Genomic DNA, 20395 nt, shown 5'->3' with positions numbered 1-20395 from the left:
CTATTCTGATTTAGTGAAAAAATATTATTATTAGTCCAGTATTTATAAATGTAAGGAATACATGTTGACAATAATTTCAGATTATAGTTAGACAAACACAATTATCCATTGGTTATAAATATATATATAAAGCAATATACTGGCTGACTTACAGACCTAGGACATAACATCTGTCTGTACTTTTGATAAAAAAGGAGCAAGGTAAATAAAACTGGTATGGAGCTTGATATTTTTGTACAAAATATAAGATACAGTCCCACTCTGCAATGTAGTTATGTACACATCATCTCTTACTAAGTAATTGAGCTCCTTGTTTGTATTCAAATCATATCTGGCTAATTTATATACAAAAATGTTCTGTTAAGTATCAGTAATATATGTAGGATAAAGTTTCTGTTTGGATTGGGGTTTTTTTCCATTTCCTATACTCATGAGTCTCTCTTCAGCCTTTGGAACTTAAATATCTTATACTGGTGCTAAAGAAGATGATATATATGCAAATTGTTCTTCATATTTATATGGAAATGTGTGTGTGTATATATATATGAATTAAACAGCTTTACACAAGGAACAGTGGCGTTTAATTTTCAAGTCTATCTGAGTAAATGATAATGGCACAAAAATGGAAATGTAAGGAAAATTACACCAGTGTCATATGGGAAATAATTGTGTATTGCTCTGGCCCAATGTTTAAGCCCTCCCTTCTGATCCTGCAGTTGGCTGCTGGGCAGATGGATCTCACCTGCACTTCCAGATTTCATGGACTGTAGTTTGAAAAAGAAAATCGAGCTTCTAAACTGAGATGATGTGCTTGGCAAGTTACTGAAAGACAGTAAAGATGAAAGTACAGAAAGTTTTTTCCACTGTCAGTTTTCATGTGCATCTGTATATTATTTTAAACAAAAACATCTGCTTTACTGTCACCATTTTAAAGGCTGGAAAAGAATTCTTTTTTAAAATGCTGGAGTTTATCAATATTCTAGTTAACAAACATATGTTATAATTGACTGTAATGCCACATGATGAGGAAAGTTGTAATTCTGATATGGAAATGTGTTAAAATGTGGATGCTCCAGCCTAATTTTAAAGGCAAGGACACATCTATGAGCCTGCACAGAAAAAAAGCTGTTTAAGAGCACAAGTTTGATGAGGGGTAGCTGAGGGAGTTGTTTAGCCTGGAGAAAAGGAGGTGCAGGGCAGACCTTCTTGCTCTCTACAACTGCCTTAAAGGAGAGTGTAACCAGGTGGGGTTCGATCTCTTCTCCCAGAAAGAAGTGACTGGGACCAGAGGAAATGGCCTTGAGTTGTGCCAGGAGAGATTTAGGTTGAATATTAGGAAAAATTTCTTAGCTGAAAGGGTTGTCAAGCATAGGAATAGGCTGCCCAGGGAAGTGGTGGAGTCACTATCCCTGGAAGTGTTCAAAAGATGTGTAGATGTGACCCTTGGGGACATGGTTTAGTGGTGAACATGGCAGTGCTGGGTTAGTGGTTGGACTGAACGATCTTAGAGGTCTTTTCCAAGTGAATCAGCGATTCTATGATTCTATGAAACCTTTTCTATTGGAAAACACAGGTACCTGGTCCTACCCATGTCAGAGGTCTGCGATTTCTCTGCCTTAGCCTTTGGAGTGAGATATTGCAGATTTGCCAAGCTTTCCCTTTGTCAAGCTTCTCTTTTTTTTTTTTTTTTTTTTTTTTTTTTTTTTTTTTTTTTAACAGGGAAACTAAAAACACACAGTGCCTCTGGGTCTAATCTGGAGTCTTATTCCAAACGCAGACTCTGGGGAGCTCCAAAGCTGGTGACACCCTGTAGTCTCAAGCCCTCGTGCCTACAAACACCAGTCGAATTTCAAACACCCCCACGGCTGCTGTGGGGTTTGCAGCCCCAGCCTTTGGCTTATCTGATGGTGCAACAACACCTGTTGGTTAATTATCATTAATTTTGTGATTTTTTTTCTTTTTCCATGGGGGCTGTTACATTGCCAACCTCCACTTCCAATCCCTGCAAACCCCGATGGAGCCCGATGATGGAGAAGCACCGGGGGCCACAGTCTGGTTCCTTCAATCTGAGCAAAAAGAGTGGAAGAAGCGAGGGAGGAAAAAGAAAGAAAGAAAGAAAAAAAAAAAGGCAGCAGGACAAGGAGAAAATCTACACCAGGATGGTTTCTATGGCAAATATCACCTGTTTCAGCGGAGCCGGCGGCTGTTGTTAGCAACCAGCATACACAGCCAGGGCGCCGCAGGCAGAGCGGGGAGATGGATGGGTTTGGGGCCGATGATGAATATTCCCATCTCCCGGCCCGGCTCCAGCGGCAGGGATGAGCCCATGCTCCTCGTGCTGCGTGAGGGGAAACAGAAGAGGATTTGGCTTCTTCCCTCAGCTCCAACCCACCATCTGCACAGGGGTGGAGGGGCGAGCCAGACCTCCCCCCCCATATGCCCCCAAAAGCACAAATCCCCTCCCCAGCTTTCAAGCCAACGTTTTATTTCGTTTCTTATCAAGGCTCCTCGTCCTTACAAGTTCACTAAAAAGTACATGGCAGGGGGAGACGGGGTAGAGGAGCCTGGGGGTGCGCGCCTTCAGCCCCCAGGAGCGCGCGAGAGAGGGTGTGAGGGGCGATGGGCGCCCGGGGAGGGAAAGGGGGCGGCGCGCCATTACCCCAGCCGGCCTGCCCTGCCCAGCCCGCATTCCCGTGCACTGCGGCAAACGGCGGCGGCGGGACCCTGAAAGGAGAGGCCGGGCTGGCCATGCTGAAGGGGAAGCTCCTTGCCCCCGCTCAGAAGGACATGGCTGAGGGGAGCCCGCTGCCCCGACCCGCAGGACATGGCTGAGGGAGCCCCAGCCCGACTCGGAGGGACATGGCTGAGGGGAGCCGCCCAGGCCGGCTCAGAGGACATTGGCTGAGGGAGCCCCAGCCCCGGCCTCAGAGGACGTGGCTGAGGGGAGCCCCAGCGCCCCGCTTCACATGGATTCCAGCGCCGAGCTGTGCCATGGCTGAGGGGAGCCCCAGCCCCGGCTCGCAAGACGCGTTGTGACTCTAAATCTGATTCCGGTGCTGGGTTGGCCGTGGCTATGGGGAGCCCCAAGCCCAGCTCGCAGGTAACACAGCACGGGCACACACGCCCCCCCCGACAGCATCACACCCGTGCACACAGACCCTGCAAACAGCCTCACATGTGCACACACACACACACAGACCCCCCTGTGCACACACAGACCCTGCAAACAGCCTCACACACACATGTGCACACACACACACACACACACAGATCCCCCTGTGCACACACAGACCCTGCAAACAGCCTCACACACACATGTGCACACACACACACACACACTCACAGACCCCCCTGTGCGCACACACACACACACTGCAAACAGCCTCACACACACATGTGCACACACACACACACACACACACAGACCCCCCTGTGCACACACAGACCCTGCAAACAGCCTCACACACGCAGACACATCTGCACACACAAACCTGCATGCACAGACCCCACTGCAAACAGCCTCACACACACACAGACCTTCACTGCACACACAGCCCCTGCAAACAGCCTCACTCCCCACCACACACACACACATGTGCTCCCACAAACACACACAGGCCCCCCTGAGCACACACACACTGCTGCTCACACAGACCCCACTGCAGCCTCACATGCACAGACACACACACAGACCTCTCTGCTCTACACACAGACCCTGCAAACAGCGTCACACACACAGACACATCTACACACACAAACACACGCAGACCCCCCTGTGCACACACACACAGACCCCCCTGCACACAGCCTCACAGACACACACACCTGCACACACAGACGCCCCTGCAATCAGCCACACACACACAGACCTCCCTACAAACAGCCTCACATGCACGCCACCTTGCACACACACAAGCGTACACGCCCATTCACCCAATCTCACACAGACCCCTCTGCAAACAGCCTCACACAAACACACACACTTGCACACACAGACCCCTCTGCAATCAGTCTCACACTCACAGACACACACACACAGACTGCCCCTGCAAACAGCCTCACACAAACACACACACCCCTTCACACAGACCCTTCTGCAGCTGCACAGACACACACAGAGACCCCTCTGCAAACATCCTCACACACACACACACACCCCCACATCCCTGCACACACCCTGGGACACACAGGCACACACCCAGCACAAGGCCTGACCCACAGACACACACGTATATCCCCGTACCATGCTCTGTCTCTCTCACACACACACTCCACCCACACAGCCCCATCCCTGCACAAACCATGACACACACCTGCTCTGTGCTCGCAGAGCCCCGTGTCCATCACGGACAGCCAGGACACACCATGTCTGTGTCTGCACTGCCTTATGTGCACAGCCCCCCTGCTCACCTCAGTGTTCACATGCACACACATTTCCACGTACCTTTCCCAGCCCTTTCCCCCCACTTTTCCTCCTCCATTTGCTAATTCCAGACATTAACACATGCCCAGGGATCTCTTCCCATCCTGTCTAAGGCTTTAAGCTCTAAACATCCTCATTTTCTCTCCCCAGGACATCTCCCACGTGCTGGCTAGAGCCTTTGGGGACCTGTACACCAGAGATGTTTTTGGGGTGGACATGGACACAACTGGGATTGAGTCACAAGAAGGAGACAGTGTTGATCATGAGGGCTTCACAGATGAGCTGGAGCAGGTACAAGTCCAAACCAAGTCAGAGTTTGGAATTCTTTAATCGCTACTTTGTAATTTCTATATCCTCTGTAAAATAAAATAAAAAGGCAGATGCTGATGTTAAAAATGACATTTTAATGGAAATTCACTTGAGAACAGTTTCCCACAGAACCTTTCCTATAAATTAATATTCATGTGATCCTTCATGATATTCTTGTCTCTGGGCAGCTTTTCAGACACAGTACAAACAGTAAAACCAGTAGCCCTTTAAATGCCTATTGAACCAGTTGACAACTTCTCCCTCTACCTGCTGGTCAGTGTCCCAGACTTCCCATCTTGTCATCCCTCCAATAGCTGTTGTCAGAGTATGAAATTAGAGGCTGTTGCTGGATGATTTGAGCAAGAGGTATTTTTTTCCATTTTCTGTCATCAACCCTCATGAAGGTTATCAGAGATGAAAAATCTGAAGTTTTGTATTTCTTCTGACTAATTTAATAGTATATCAGTGGACACAGTATGTTTTGAGTAATATGTATGAGTACTTCTGCAATGGACTGCTTGGATAGGATTAATTTCAACTTGACAGTATACCACTGTATTATGTATGTTACTGCTGGACTGGTCACTCGATGCTCTCACCATCATCAGAAAATAAAATTTGAAAAAACCAAGCAGGCACTTTTAGGGCACAGTCCACCTGATCCATTTTGGGTATCAACTTTGGCATGGAGTGGAACTGTCTACTGGATTCCATTGACAACAGAGGGATCCCAGAATGAGCAGGAAAGGAGGAAGCATCTTATTTGAGCTATGTCCTGTCTTTTCTATTAAAAAAAACCCTACCAAATAGGATTATGTAATGGAAATAATCACTGGAAATCATTTAATTCTGAAAGTGTTCAAGGTCTGGCTGGATGGGACTCGGAGCAGCCTGGTCTAGTGGAAGGTGTCCCTACCCATGGCAGGGGTTTGGAATGAGATGATCTTTAAGGTCCCATCCAACCCAAACCAGTCTGTGAGTCTGTGAGTCTGTGATGTAATTCTGTTAAATGAGCCAAAAGGTTAAACCTTGTTACATCAAAGTTGTAAAGCCTTGTTACATCTCAGTTAGGCTGCAGGTGCTCTTGAGATGAATGTCTATCAGTTTGTCTTGCTGGTGGTCTTGTGAGTCTCTGCACCTTTGCTGAATTCTCTCTTTAACTTACATCAATACCTATTTGAGGCAGGATTTTTCTTTTTAAATTATGCTTGTTAAAGCACTTGCCACGCTGGGCAGAGTGATCCAAAATACATCAGGAGGAGTGTAGTATCATTGTTGGGATATTCTTGAGTTTTAGAAACCTTCCTAGTAACTAGAAAGGAATCACAGAATCATAAAATTACAGACTGGTTTGGGATCTTAAAGATCATTTTGTTCCAACCCCTCTGCCATGGGTAGGGACACCTTCCACTAGACCAGGCCGCTCCAAGCCCCATCCAACCTGGCCTTTACATTCACTAGGACTGTCCATTTTAATTTAATTCCTACACAAAATACAAATTTTGTGTAGGCAAAATACAGTATAGCAGCTACTGTCTCATAGAAAGTAAAATATATTTCTCTTGTCCTGGGAGCATGTCCTCAACTTCCACACATTTTTCTTGGGCAATGCTTCTGACCCAGATAGGAATGACAGTGTTTTAGCTGGCCAGTTTATGCTTGTAAAGTGATGATGTTTTACCAAACTATCTCTGTTTACCTCTCAAAAGGCAGATAGAAAACATTTAACTGTAACAGCTCAAACTTCTCTGTGTTCACCCATGCCCGTGGCAGCTCCTTGCTGAGTATAAGAGCCGACTGTCAGAAGCTGACAAAGCAGAAAAGAAGATCCTTCAGGCCCAGATCCAAGCAAAAGCTGAAGATGAAAGGATCCTAAACCAGATGAAGGCAGAGGCAGGGGAAGATTTCCACAAAATGGGACTTCCACCAGGTGAGGATTCTGGAATGTCTCTCCCCAGTACATGCTTAGGGTACCTGGAAACCAGCTTGGGGTTGGCTTTACATTAACAGAGCAACTCTGAAGGATTTTGTGCAGAGATTCAAGTGGAGTAACATTTGTCTGACACTGAGAAACTAAACAACCAGGTCATTTTCCAGGTATTAAATTTGGGATTGATGGGTTACCACCTAAACAGTACAAGCATACACACCTTGGTGTATTGCAGCAGCAAACAGAGATTAAATGCTTCTCCAATGGGTGCTTAGCTGGGTTTGAACTGAAGTTAGAATCATGGAGATGCATTTCCAAGTCTTGGGATTAAAATACCAGACTATTTGTCTATCCAAAAATATTACCTGACAGGGATGAATTATAAAAACAACATTACTTTGGACAGATCAAGGTAGTGCATCTTAAGAGGCTAATATTTTGCTTTTTTTGATTGACTTTTGATTGTTTGCTTTACTGTTGCAGTGGCATCCTCTTTTAGGCGGATTTTGGATAATGAACTTCTCAGAAAAAATAATTTAATCTGCCCTGATGATTACATCACTGAGAAATTGCCTCTTACTAAAGCACCAAAAGGTAATTTTTAAAGCAGGAAGAAATTTAGACTTTTTAGAACACTCTGTAATTGAAGCATTGGAGGATGTAGCAGACCTGAGTATATTTTTATTTTTTTTTTATTTTTTTTTGTTTCTGCCAAAGCAGAAGGGACTCCAGTAATTTAAGCATAAAATTCCACTGAAGGCACCTTCTCAAAATATAATTGATAAATTCAAAATTATTGAGTATAAATGTGCTTAAATATGATATTTAATGGTGTTTGCAGATTTGTTTACAGTTCTTTCCATCTGACACAAAAACTATATTAGTGAGTGTCCTGCCTCTGTCCAATTTCATTAGCACAAAGCTGCAACTACATCTTGTGTACAGAGAAGGAAAGTGGTTACATTGAAGTAAAAACTATTTTCAGTGAAATAAAATTGTATTCTTTATTTTGGGTTTAAAATTTTCCAGTTCTGGAAATATATCGATTTTGTTTGCTAATCAAGAGCAGTAAGAAAAATCTTTTGGACAATGTCAGGATTTCTTTACTGCTTTTATTCATGCGAGCGAAAGGTTTTAGTATCCTCTGATCAAAACAAACATTTCTGAGTTATGAGCTGAATCAGAAATTCCAAGATTTGGTGTCCTTTTTATTTCCACTGTAATTGCAAACAAAGCTAAAAATCTCACATCCCAGAGTTTCCTCTGAGGTGTCAATTTTGTTGTCCAGCTATAGGAACATGGGACTAGATGGTGCATCCTATTTTTGTCAGTTTTCTGACTGTCATAAGTCCATCATATAGATCTTTTTGTAAACTGAACAGGGCATTCTAAGTCCCAGTCACTTGTAAGGTTAGCATAACTTTCTGGGAGTAATTTAACTTTCTTCATATACAGCTTGTTTAATTAGTATTTCTAAAAACTGTCTTATTAAAGCCCTAAGCTTTTCATGTGCAAAATAAATTATAAACATAAATTAAATTCTAGAAGATTTAAAGTGCATTTTTACCATCAACAAGACTTAAAATAAATTCTTACACCTATACTTAGAACAAGTGCTTATCATTCATGTTTTTCTCTTGTAGAATTAATTTTTTTTATTTGAACTACAGGAAAATCAGAACCTGGATACTTGAAAGAGACATTTATTTGTAAGCAGCGTGTCCCTTTTCCACTGGATCACGTTGTGTACTTATCTCCTAGCGTGACAAGTATGTCTTCAACTCTACCCTCAACTCCAGATTCCACCCACTACACTAAAAAAATAAGTAAGGTACATTTTACAGGTGTATTTGTTTTAGTCTGTCAGAACTGTAAGGCTTGTTGCTGTTCCTGTAACAAAGGGTGAATATCAATCCATTGTTTGTTTGGCTCCAATACTTAATGTATTTGATCTGATAAAAAAAAAATGAGAACTACCTTATTTATATATTAATTTTTATTGCTAATAGCTTTAATTAGACGTGTACAAATCACCTTTTTCATCATCCTCAAAATTGCCGTGTTTAATTTTGCACCATGATCTCTTTGTTTTTCGAAGAAAACTAAAACCTCACGGAAACCAGCCTGGAAAGAGAGTAAATTCCAAGCAGAGGGAGTAAGTGAGGATCTGACCAGACTTGAGAAAGGGCAGAATTACTTGAAGAACCCACGCTTTTTCCCACTAAATACTCTTCATGGAGGCAAATCTCTGGTCATTTCTCAAGAAAAAGTGGACCAAATCATAGCCACAAGAAGAGCAGAAGATGCCAAAGGGTATGCATGACCTACAGTCTGGATCCTGAGCTCGAGCACACACAGCTCCACTATAGAATTACTGTGGATTTACACACAGATATTTTGAGCTAAATGTTTTATATAGTCTCTTAGGAAACAAAGTATGTCTGTATGACATTTTGTTTTTGCGAGAGGATACATTTTGCAATTTCTCATTTTATCAGTATTTAGAGAATGAGGCAGTAAGAGAACGTCTCCTTCTTTTATCTTTCAGTGATACATCATTTGTTCCCGTGTTTCTTGCCAATCCACCTACTGTTCTGTTTTCCTATGATGAAGTTGGGCTGGTCTATGAGGTGAGAACTTCTTTGTAGGGAGTTAATTCTACCACTGAGAAGTATTATGTCCTATCTGGACCTACATATTTCACCTAATCTTTTGGCTTTCTGAATTTTAACAAAAGTCAGAGTTTCTTCCTGATATTGAATTTATGACCCTTTAACATCCATGCCACTGACACAAACCAGTGAAAACTAAATGGACCCTTTTCAGTCTCTGCTTTGTTTTGTTAGTATCTGATTCAGCCTTTATTGAATAAACTGAGATTTTTTGAGTTGGTTGTGATGATGAAGTAGTTACTCCTGCCTAATGAGTGAGGATAAATACAGTGGAGCATTTTTATTTTCTTTTTAAATGAAGGTGACCATAGAGCTACAGAACATCACTTCAACAAGTCAATATATGAGACTTATCCCCCCCTCTACTTCAGCATTTTTCATTTTGCCAGGTAAGGGTTCTTTTTCTGTTTATAAGATGTTAACACATAAAAAAAATCTAATTTATCTGCTTGAACAAAGATTTTTCACAGATGCTCTGTTTGGTTCTGTTTTCCATAGTGCTCAGTTCTTTAGGAACTGAAGGCTGACTTATGACATTCACATGCAAGTCACAAGCAGATTCAAATGGTCTATTGAGGAATTCAAGAACACTAAAAGTGTTTGATGTTAGATTGAAATGTATCCATGGAATACCTACATGGAGTCTTATCCAAAGTCCATCTAGGAACAGACTTAGTTTCCACTGAAAAAAAATTAGCAGGAGAGGGCAAGAAATAGCACACTTCAGTTGTAGCAGGGAAGGATAGGTTAGAGGAAAGTTAAGAAAAATATCTTTCCTGTGATAGGATAGCCAGGCACTGGGATAGATTGCCTAAAGAGGTATTAGATGGTGGTATCCCAGGAACTGGAGGAATATTTAGAAGAAGTTAGATGCCTCCATGTAAGGCATTTTTGTCTTGTGGCAAAGGAAAACTGTGTAATGTCTCCATGTTTCTCCTCGTTATGAGAAGCATATTTCAGGCAAAAAACATCTTGAGTTCTGTGGAGGATGTGCACGTCCACAGATTGCACTGCCAGGCCTCTTGTGCTCATTCTTTTTTATCAGCTGGACTTAGGCAATAGATGGGGGAAGTTTACAGGCACCCTTCCAGAGGGAGATGTGATTGTAAATACAAGTGCCAACTTTGGGAGGTTTTAACTTTTTTTAATTCCTTGCTTTTTTCCCCTCCCCCCAAGGAAAATTCCCAGGAAAGGGAGGAATGATTGCTCCTGGGATGGCATGCCAGTATACAGTCCAATTTATTCCTGAATATCTGGGAGATTATGAAGATCATATATTAGTGGAAACTCAATCATCAGAACCTCTTCTGATCCCAATCCAAGCTAAAGTATCACTTCCAGTATTAACATGTCAGTATTGTCCAAATCTTAAATTTTTCTAAAGGTGGGGTTTTTTTTATTTGACTGTCTTCAATTTTGTGTCACAAAACAAATGTGGAAAAAATTGGCAGTGCAGTTTCTGCATTTTGATATCTATCTCATTTTTGCTCATCATAGATTTATTAGTTATTAAAATGCAATCCTGTCAATTTTTTCCTCAATTATTCATTAAGCTCTTTTCTTTTCATGCTATTAGAGAAGTGAGTAGGAGCCTCTCTTCTGGGTCTGTGTAATTACCACTACAACTGTAATTACTAGTCCTAAATATTATGGAATTATGACTTAATGATAACTATTTGATGTTATTAATTAATATTCATGGAATGTGATGTTAATTATAGATGGATATGACATACCTGCACGTCTCAGATATCTGACCTCAACTGTACCAACCAGGATTACTTTTGCAAAAATTTGCTCTGATTTTTTTGTAAATTCACCTTACCTGTTATACTGAGCTTTTTAAAAAATCATCTTACTTTTTATCATTCAATAATCTTTAAGTAGGAAGCACCATTAAAATGTAAAGTGAATGTAGAAATGTACACTTCACACTGTTCAGCTTTCAAATGGAAAGAATTTGGGGGGGGTATAGGATTGCAAAACCTGGCATATTCACATGCAGTAATGTCTGTAAACAGTTATTTAATCAGCAGCCTTCACTGCCTCTGGAGCCTGATTTTCTGTGTTATTTGTTGCAGTGCCTCATGTTATAGACTGTGGTCCCTGCCTTGTTGGAGGAATAAAAGCAACACCAATTTTGTGCAGAAATGAGGGCGTTAGGACTGGGAAGTTCTCTATAATGCCAAAGAAAGCCTGGCCACCTCCTAATCCTGGGGTGAGCAATTAGGAGGGAAACAGTGGACATGGTGTGGTACAAGTGCCCTGGTGTGAAGGCATTTTGAGCTAGTCATGGTATATTAGCACAGAAGTCATGAGGCCTTGCTGGAGACATTTGTATTGTGCCATTTCTTCAGGCATTCACATTTATCCTCAAGACCAATCTCCCTGGATGTCTGTACCCTCTACTCTGGCTTGCCTCTGGGAGAAGTTTTCTTGCTCAGGGGTGAGGTAAACTGAGGCATAGATTAGGGAAAGGAAAAGTGGCTTGAACTTTAACCTTACCCTTGAAGCAAATAGAATTGCAATCAGTTCTAGCATTGCTTGAGCTCATTTCTTCCCCCTCCCCACCAAAGATATCCCTTAGTGACCTTGCTGCACCTGTAGTTCACTCCAGTCCTGCTCTGTCTTTAGCTTCTCATCACAAACCAGGGTGTAGGTGAAAGGGACAAAGAAGATAAGATGTGACAGGCAGATTGGCATTTTTGGTGCTGGAGAAAGGGCTGATGGGCCACGTTGTCCCTCCTGCAATTTTACAGCTCCAACTCAAAGCAACATAAGCATGGAGGAACAAACAGAGCCCCTGTGCTCAGGCAGAGCTGTTCTGCTGTGAACATGAATATTAGGGCTCCTGACACTGCCATTTGTGTTTGGAGGCAGAACCTTCCCCCCAACTTTCACCAAGGTCATTATAAAGCATAAAGCATTTTTTTTCTAATTAAACCATGTACAAAGGCCACTTTCTTTTGAGGTGCATGAAAAAAAAATATGGTAAGAGTTTAAACAGTGGTGTAATACACTGCCTCTTTTAGGTAACCTTGTATTTTAAAAGCAACAACCTGATCAATTTAATTTATTAATTTTTTTAAACACCTTAGGCTATTGCCACTGTTGATTTTGTGACACAAGATCCTTTTGGGATCCAGCCTGCTGTTTTTGAGCTGATTCCAGGGCAGAGTGAAACAGTAGAGGTTAGTACTAAGTGCTATAGAAAGCTTTTATACTTTACCAAACACATTAGCAAGCAAGATCATTTTAGATGATCTTGGCTGGACCTTGCAAATTTGGGTTTGTGTGAGCAAAAAATGACACTGACTGTTTTTTGCAAATGTAAGATTTAATTACTAATCAGTAAAACTGTCCTTTAGTGAACACTTATTGCATTGCTTCCACAAGAGAATCGGTTACAGACGTTGCTATTTCCCTTTCTTTCAGGTCCTGTTTTTCCCTTCTTTGCCAGAGGCCTCACAGCAAACATTCACCCTTTTGTGTGACAATTGTCCAGTCAATGATGTTACAGTTACAGGTTTGTTTCTGGCACCTTTCAGAGCTCACATTCGTAACTCTGTAGATACTCAGATAATGTGAGTGGTGGTTGATGGCTTGAAGTGATGGTAACATTTTATGTCAGTGGATTAATACTGTATCCCCTGATGATGTTAAATGCTAAGCATTTTTTTATTATTGTTAATACTGTTCCTTTCTTAGTGCAGGAAATACATGGGTTTCAGAAAGCACTGAGCTTTTAACCCAGTGTAGCCAAAAATCCAAGGTAAAATGTCACCAAGTAGCAGAAAAAAAAACCCATTTGCCAGGTGCAATTAATTTCTTTTCCTTTTCTGTCTGTTAAGACAACATGGCAAACTATAAAACATCAGCTGCAACAGGGCAGAAATAAAGAAAATTTGGGGCACATCTTGTATGAGGGTATTCAGGAGAGATAGGCAGTCTTTGGATTAGCTAATGAAACCAGTTGAAGTTCTTGTAAACATTAGTGTTTGTTCTGTAGTGTAACTGTGAGTGCTATAACAGGAAGCTTGACTTGTAGTCTACTGAATCACTTTATCACAGGTATTTCCTTTGGATACACCTGTGGTAAAGTCTTAGATATAGACTTTTTAATAGTGCATTTACTGCTTATTTTAATTTTAATATACTGCTCAAATCATCTGGGAGCCACATGTAAACACCCTGCTCACTTCAGTGAAACAATGCTGGTGTAAGTGAGCTGAGGCTGTGGCCCTAAAATCCAAGTCTGTTAAACTCATGAAGAAAAAACCTGTGTTGATACATGTTGATAAAAAAAGAACATCAGGAAAACATTGTACAAGTAACACATTGGAGTTCTGAAACTTGAGGGAACACCAGATATAATCAGTAATGGCCATGACTGGCATTTGCTGTCAGTGAGTAATGTGAACTGTGTTAATGGGCAGATAGTAAACAGTAGCACCGAAATATTTCTTCAAGGGGTTGGAGAGCTGATTGCTCTGGACCTTTTGTTCGTCACGGGTGGAGAAAGCAAACCTGAGCTGGGTGAAGTTACTGATGTGACAGCACAACATCTCATCCGGTTCGACCACCAAAACCCACACACCAGCGAGGAGAAGAGCTTGGTTATAAGGAATTCCACGTATGTAGCAACTATCACAGTCATGCTCTGCAGTCTGGACATTCTGGTAGGGATTTCATTTGTGAGACTGTATTGGAGAAACTTTCATGCACTTGATAAACTTGGGGCAGCAGCTTTGCTTCCTTTTGCTCCAGTTCTTTGGTAATTAAGGTTTAAAGATACTCTTGTGAGAGTGGGAACATTGTGCATAGATCAGACATCGTGGCAGCCATTAGCCAAGGTCAATGTATTTGCTTCAGTAGAAATAAATCTACAATTCCAAAAGATTCATAAATATGGATGGTTGCAGGAAATATTTACAGGGTGATCCAGGTGAGATTTATCTAATGCTACATGTCTACTATATATTCTTATGCTACTGAGCTAAGGACTCTTTTCCTTTCATCGTGCAGGAAAATAGATACTTCCAAGGGTGCAATTCTGACTGTAGATGTCTCCCATAGAACAAGTCATAATACATGCTGGACTCCACTTGATCTCCACTAATTAATATGGGAGCCCAATGTAATCAATTTGTATTAAAACTCTCAGATGATTCCTCCTATTGAGTCCTAACAGATTGAAATATAAACTCAATTTGAAGTCAAGGAATATGTCCCTGTGGATAATTACATAGTACTGAACATAGTGGCATCCTGATTTTGCTCAAAATTAACAGAAGTGCACTCTTGCATGATGGCAGCAGTTAGAGGTTGCAGACATCAAAGCAGTGAGTAGGTCAGTGCTGGGTTTAGGTACATTAATGTAAATTGCTACTTGCTACAGTGAATATCTGACAGTTTGTTTTGTGGCCTGGAAATCACAGGTGCATAATGCCAGAACAGGCTGATGTTTGGGTAAAGAAAGTGTGATTTGGTGAACTGGGCACTGTGAAGTGACAAAGGATGTGACTGTGCCAATTTCCACATCTTCTCTGTGCTATAATCCCCACAGCAGTCCCTGCACATCTGGTGTCAGCATTTGTGTCAGGCTGAGAGTAAACTCCACAGAAGCAGGAAAGAGAAACCTTTCTTCTGCTACAGAAAGTGATACAAGAAATTGTAAATGTCCGGATTTGTCAGTGATACTTTCAAATTCCAGTGTCCTTCCCCTTCTTAGTAAGGCAAAGTTTTTGAGGTCAGCATGTCAAGGTTTTCAAACCCATGAAGACATTCCATGGAATACACTTCTGCTGAAGCAACCCAGTTAAGCAACCTTTTCTGGATTGCAAACAGTATGGCAGAGCCATGGCTATAATTTTATCTGAAGCCATTGTGGTTTTTGACATGTTAAAGACCACATCTTGCACTTGGATTAAATTCAGAATCTGATGTAGATCATCAGCAGCGATCCAAGGCAAACATACTGGTATCAGCAGGAACAGCCCTGTTCATCTCAGATCCTTGTAGGGTTTCCTAAAAGCTGGATTATATGACAAGTCAAGTAAGGCAAGAAAGTGTTAGCATATCTTAAACATTTATATAATTTACTTTCATATATTAGCATGTTCTTTGTACAATTTATATGTTCTGACTCTATGCTGTCTCATCAGCTTTGTAGCTCACAAAGACTGGTAAGTGAAACCCCTGTAATTTGTAAAGAGGTGAATTTCCTACGTGGAAAAAATCTCTGGAAATTTTCTCCCAACATTTTGCTCAAAAATAACTGATTTGTTGACCATAGCTTTTTTGTTGTTTATTGACCTCTTTGCAGCCCTGTAGAACTTCCCTTCTTCTGGCAGATAAGAAAACCTAATCTGAAACCATTAATACCAGAAGGAACTGCAGACTTTACGAAGGTCGAAGACAATCAAGACACAGAGTCAGCCTTCTCCCTAAATCCTGAGCAGGGAGTTTTGCTTCCCTGTGCAGATCATGAGTTTATCCTCACTTACACTCCACAGGAGGTATGGCTCATGATTCCTTCCTATCTACAAACTCCAGCTGTGCATTTTTATGCAAGTCATAAAATCCTTGCTGTGCAACTTTTCTAAATTAAATTTAATTAGCTGGTACTATGCTCTGATAAACAGTGTTCAAAATGTAGAAAAAGTTACTAAAGGAAAACATGTTTTGACTGCAAAATGTGAGACAGTTTCTGATCTCATGTCATTTTTGGGACTGACTGGACACAATTAGTTTTACACTGAAACTATGGGCACATCCTTGTAGCTGCAGCTGTGCTGGCTGGTGAAGTTACTCCCCTCCCCACTCTGTGAGCTCCTCCACCAGCTCCTGACCCTTCCCCTTCTGCTTTGGGGATGTTCCCCATACCTACTGCAGCCTAAATAAGTTGATTTGCCAACAGGGATTATTTAAACTGTTTCCAGCTGTAGCTTTTTTGACCCGAAGTGGGCCCTGTGAACAGCTGAGTGGTAAATTAGGGGGATAGTAGGAGCCTTTGGCAGAGAAGTGCTGGTGTGCAGCTGTGGGTAAAGAGGGCTGCAAGGATGTTGGAATGCAGCTGTGCCAGTGACTGTTCTCTTAGTTTCTGCTTCTCTGTCCCTGTAAATAAGGAGCATGAGCTCACTGTGTTTAAAGAAACTTGTTCCAAAGTAAGCCCAAGAGTGGGAATATCCCATGCTGTGATGATTGACAGACATAAGAAATACCTTAAATATGTATGGACAAGAAACTAGCTGGCTTTTTAAAAATACTTTAATTAGTTAATTGAATATATATTTAATTAAAGTATACACTGAAATTAATATCTGTCTACAAACAAGTGAAGCTTTTGCAAAGCCCTACAGATTTAAGGCCTGCTTCTGTGTTTCCTTTTTTTTCCCCTCCATTAGAATACAGAAGGCATTCTCTTCCCATGATGGAAAAGTCTTGTTTCTTACTCAAGATCAGATTGATGGTCAATTAAGCAAAATACCCTGGAGCAGTTAGAAGAAACTTTTAAATTAGTACAGCAGGACTGAGCTTAAGTTGGGGAGCCTTTGCAGATGCTTGTGCATAGTATGCAATATACTAGGGAAATAATAACAAGCATGTCAAAAATGAGTATTTTTCTTGGAACCATACACTATGAGATCAGAATCTGGCTTAATACTTTGCAGTCAAACGTGTTTTCTTTTAGTAACTCTAGAGTTTGAATATCGTTTATCAGAGTTTAGTACTCCGATGATGATCATTCATCCTTTACATGTGGACTGCTTTTCCATCTTTTTTTTAATCCTCAGCATAACTGATTACTTGACATTAAAGTCGTTTTCTCCTTCATCTGTGTAGCTGCAGAGTTACCACAGTGTGATTCAGATGGTACTGAGGGACATCCCAGAATCACCTCGGTAAGCTGAGAAACGTCTCCCAGTAAGATGTGTAGCCAGAATTTATCTGTGCTGTTGCCTTAAATTACTGGGATTTTTCTTCTTTCTAGTGGTGACAGACTGACAAGTATAAAGAATTTTATCTGCACAACTAGTTGTGGTACAAAAAGCATCTCTGATACCTTCCCTCATGCCCAAACACATGCCTACCCCTGGCTTTTCCTCTCTTGGAAAAAGATAATACTGTCATTTTATCTGCTTGTTTTCCAGATTTTCCTGTTATTACTATTTGTCACAGCAGTCTGTGACATAAATACTTGTTCATGGACAGACTGGGACAACCTTAAAGAATGATGAAGTTTTTAATTGTCCCCAGGCTGAGCTAATTGCACACTGACAGTCTGTACTTGAGAAACTTTTGATGATTTTCAGTTTTCATCTGGCAACTAAAAGGCAGGATCCAATTTAATACCAGTTTAAGATGTTTAATGATTCTACCATATTTCTCCCAAAGTTTAGAAAAAGAGGGAATGCTTCAAAACATCCCAGAATGCAAAGTAGAGGATGTAATAGCACTGGAAATAGAAGTTAAAGGATCAACAGAACCATTTCATTTTCTTCTGGAACCATATGCCATAATTATCCCTGGAGAAAACTTCATTGGTGTAAATTTCAGAAAAACATTTAAGGTTTGTTTGCTTTTGACTTCATTGTTATGGTGTGTTTTGTGTCACTAGATGTCATAGGTTTTATTAGTAGATATCAGATGGTCTGTGTTATTTTAGTTTTCCTGAAATGTTTTTAAAGGAGGCCATGACTCCAGGAGGGTCTGCACCAAAATCCCCTACCCAGCCCCCTCAGCCCTACACTCCAGGCAGCAGCCTTTGTTCATTTTTCATCTCTCCAGTTTGATAGCACAGTTTTACTATTCTAAATGCTTTTCTGGGTCACTAACTAAGTATTGCTTGTCACTTCTGTAGTGTAAAGGTTTTCCTGCTGGGAGGAATAGCCAATGGATGATTAAATTAGTTCATAATGGAGGCACTGTTCATTCAAAGAACTACAGCAAGCAGAAAAGAGCTACAAAAGTCACATATGCTGCAGCTTACTACATGTTATTCTTTCCTGCAGATTCTGATAATTTCTGTCTGACCATTTTGGGACAAAATGCTGCTGCAATTGTCCACTCACACAGCATCCTCTTCAGTGTAGATCAGGATCCTTTTGATCTTAGACTCACTTGGGAAAAATAGGCTTGCTAGCAGGAGCCAGGCAGGAAGACATTTCCCAGTTAATGGTTTTCCCATTTTTTCTTAGAGATCCTGCTAGTCAGCATTTGGTTTTATGCTTTCTCTTCCTAGAACTTATTTTTTCAATTTAAGGCAGCTATTTCATACTTTCCAGTAATCCAGTGTAGCTACACATGTGATATAGGCAACTAAGCCACTTACTGATGATATAATTATATTCCTTGCAGTTTCCAAATGTTTTTTTAGTCTTAAAAAGATAAGAATTTTAACTATGCTTAGAGATAATTGTGCTTCAGAGAACAAAGTTGTTTGCTGCAATTAAGAAATTAGTGTCTGACTAGATCTGAAGAGCAGGCCAAAAATTTCAAGAGCTTCCCTCTCCCTCACAAGCAGATGCTTTGGCAAAAAAATAGGCTGCATTCAAAAGAAAGATTTTCAGTTTAAGTTTAGAAAGCCTGTTGTATTTTTGAAAAATGGGGAAAAGGTTATAAAAACTTCAAATATTATAGTGTTCTTGGAAAGAATTGTTAATGGATTTTCTTCAGGAAACACCTTCACCTGTGTGAAGAGAGCCACTGTGACAAATAAATGATGACTCACAATACCTAGTTTTCAGTGTATCAGTGCTCTCAGCAAATTGGCTCGTTGCTATGAAAGCTTAAGGTGCATTAATTGTCTCATTGATTTTATTTGTTTCAGCTGTGGAACAACAGCAAATCACTGGTCAGGTACACGTGGGACAAAATCACAACCTCCGAGATCATGGAAGTTTTTCCTCCTACTGGTGTCATAGGTAAAGATTCTGTGACTTACAAGCATCAGTTAATGACAGAAATGACAGTAATTGACAGTATAAATCTATGACAGTCACAGAGCACTATAATGCAAACTGTAAAACTAGCTGATCCCCAGCCCACTGGAGCCAGCAGGAGACTTAATTTGGTTCCAGGAACTTCAATAACAGATTTAGAGCAGGTGGTTTCTGAAAAAAAAAAGGTGAGACAGCACCCTGATTTTTTTTCTTTTCTAGACATAAATAGTTGCTGTGAATTTGAACTGGCAATTACTGGAAGCAAACCTGGTGTCATCAGCCATAACCTGCAGTGTAACATTGAGCCATGCCCAGAGCCAGTTGTGCTGCATGTTGAGGCTGCTTTTAAGGTAAAGAACAGTTCAGCATTGTGGGATGGTGAGCTGTGGGGCCTGATCATTGTCCATGTAAAGCTGTTTTGCCTCTCAAAGGCTTGAGAAATCTAAAGAAGTTAAGAATAGGAGGTAGTTTTGCTGTCTAGTAACTACTGAGGCAGTGTTGATACTCCCATGACGCTCAGAATTTTTCTGCATCACATACAGTGCATTTGCTTTCTGATATTCTCTGTGAAATCAAATGTTAATCTTAGCTAATGTATGCTTCTTAATGACACTGTTTTAGCAGAGGTGTCCATTCTGATGTCTGTTTCCTGGTGTCCCAGGGTCCACTTCTTCGTATTGATGTTCCATCACTCCGGTTTGGTTTGACTAAGCAGGGTGAGAGTGTGTTAAGAACCTTCAAGATTAAAAATATGTGTCAAGTGCCAGCACAGTGGAGGATGCAAGAAAGCCAGGTTTGTCTAGCAGAAAGGAATGAAGAGGTAAGTCACTGCTACAGCTGGCTGTATTCCCTCTTTAGCTGTTCTTTTCCTTCTGCTTAGGAATTGTAATATTCATTCCAGCCATCAGAAATTCTAATTTTTGTGACTTCTTCTGAAACTAGTCATGCACAGTTTCATGAGTACATGAGTTCTTTTGAGGTTAAATGCTTCTTTATGATTTTTCACTATTTCCATTTATTACAAATCCCCTGCCAGCCTGATCCAAAGAGACACAGAGTATTTCCTGTATGACAGTAATTGCTGAGGTTAAGGTTTTAGAGGAACTGAGGCTGCTAA

At 41.1% G+C, this 20395-nt stretch overlaps 1 protein-coding gene across 1 annotated transcript in view; it reads left to right on the top strand.

Annotated features, from left to right (window-relative positions):
• The first annotated feature begins 2619 nt into the window (after nucleotides 1-2619).
• DLEC1 (DLEC1 cilia and flagella associated protein) overlaps nucleotides 2620-20395 on the top strand; it is a 34841-nt gene continuing 17065 nt past the window's right edge. The window contains 22 exon segments of the mRNA XM_018067605.2: nucleotides 2620-2817; nucleotides 2892-2987; nucleotides 2989-3045; nucleotides 3047-3100; nucleotides 4574-4714; nucleotides 6506-6662; nucleotides 7146-7256; nucleotides 8333-8493; nucleotides 8761-8975; nucleotides 9211-9292; nucleotides 9636-9723; nucleotides 10511-10684; nucleotides 11416-11552; nucleotides 12433-12525; nucleotides 12770-12860; nucleotides 13805-13967; nucleotides 15660-15852; nucleotides 17180-17238; nucleotides 17732-17906; nucleotides 19167-19260; nucleotides 19498-19628; nucleotides 19940-20098. Coding sequence (XP_017923094.2) covers nucleotides 2620-2817; nucleotides 2892-2987; nucleotides 2989-3045; nucleotides 3047-3100; nucleotides 4574-4714; nucleotides 6506-6662; nucleotides 7146-7256; nucleotides 8333-8493; nucleotides 8761-8975; nucleotides 9211-9292; nucleotides 9636-9723; nucleotides 10511-10684; nucleotides 11416-11552; nucleotides 12433-12525; nucleotides 12770-12860; nucleotides 13805-13967; nucleotides 15660-15852; nucleotides 17180-17238; nucleotides 17732-17906; nucleotides 19167-19260; nucleotides 19498-19628; nucleotides 19940-20098 — 2829 coding nt within the window.

This window comes from Manacus vitellinus, unplaced genomic scaffold (assembly GCF_001715985.3).
Source record: "Manacus vitellinus isolate BGI_N305 unplaced genomic scaffold, ASM171598v3 scaffold_12_pilon, whole genome shotgun sequence".
Classification (NCBI taxonomy): domain Eukaryota; kingdom Metazoa; phylum Chordata; class Aves; order Passeriformes; family Pipridae; genus Manacus; species Manacus vitellinus.
This window is presented reverse-complemented; position numbering and strand designations above follow the sequence as displayed.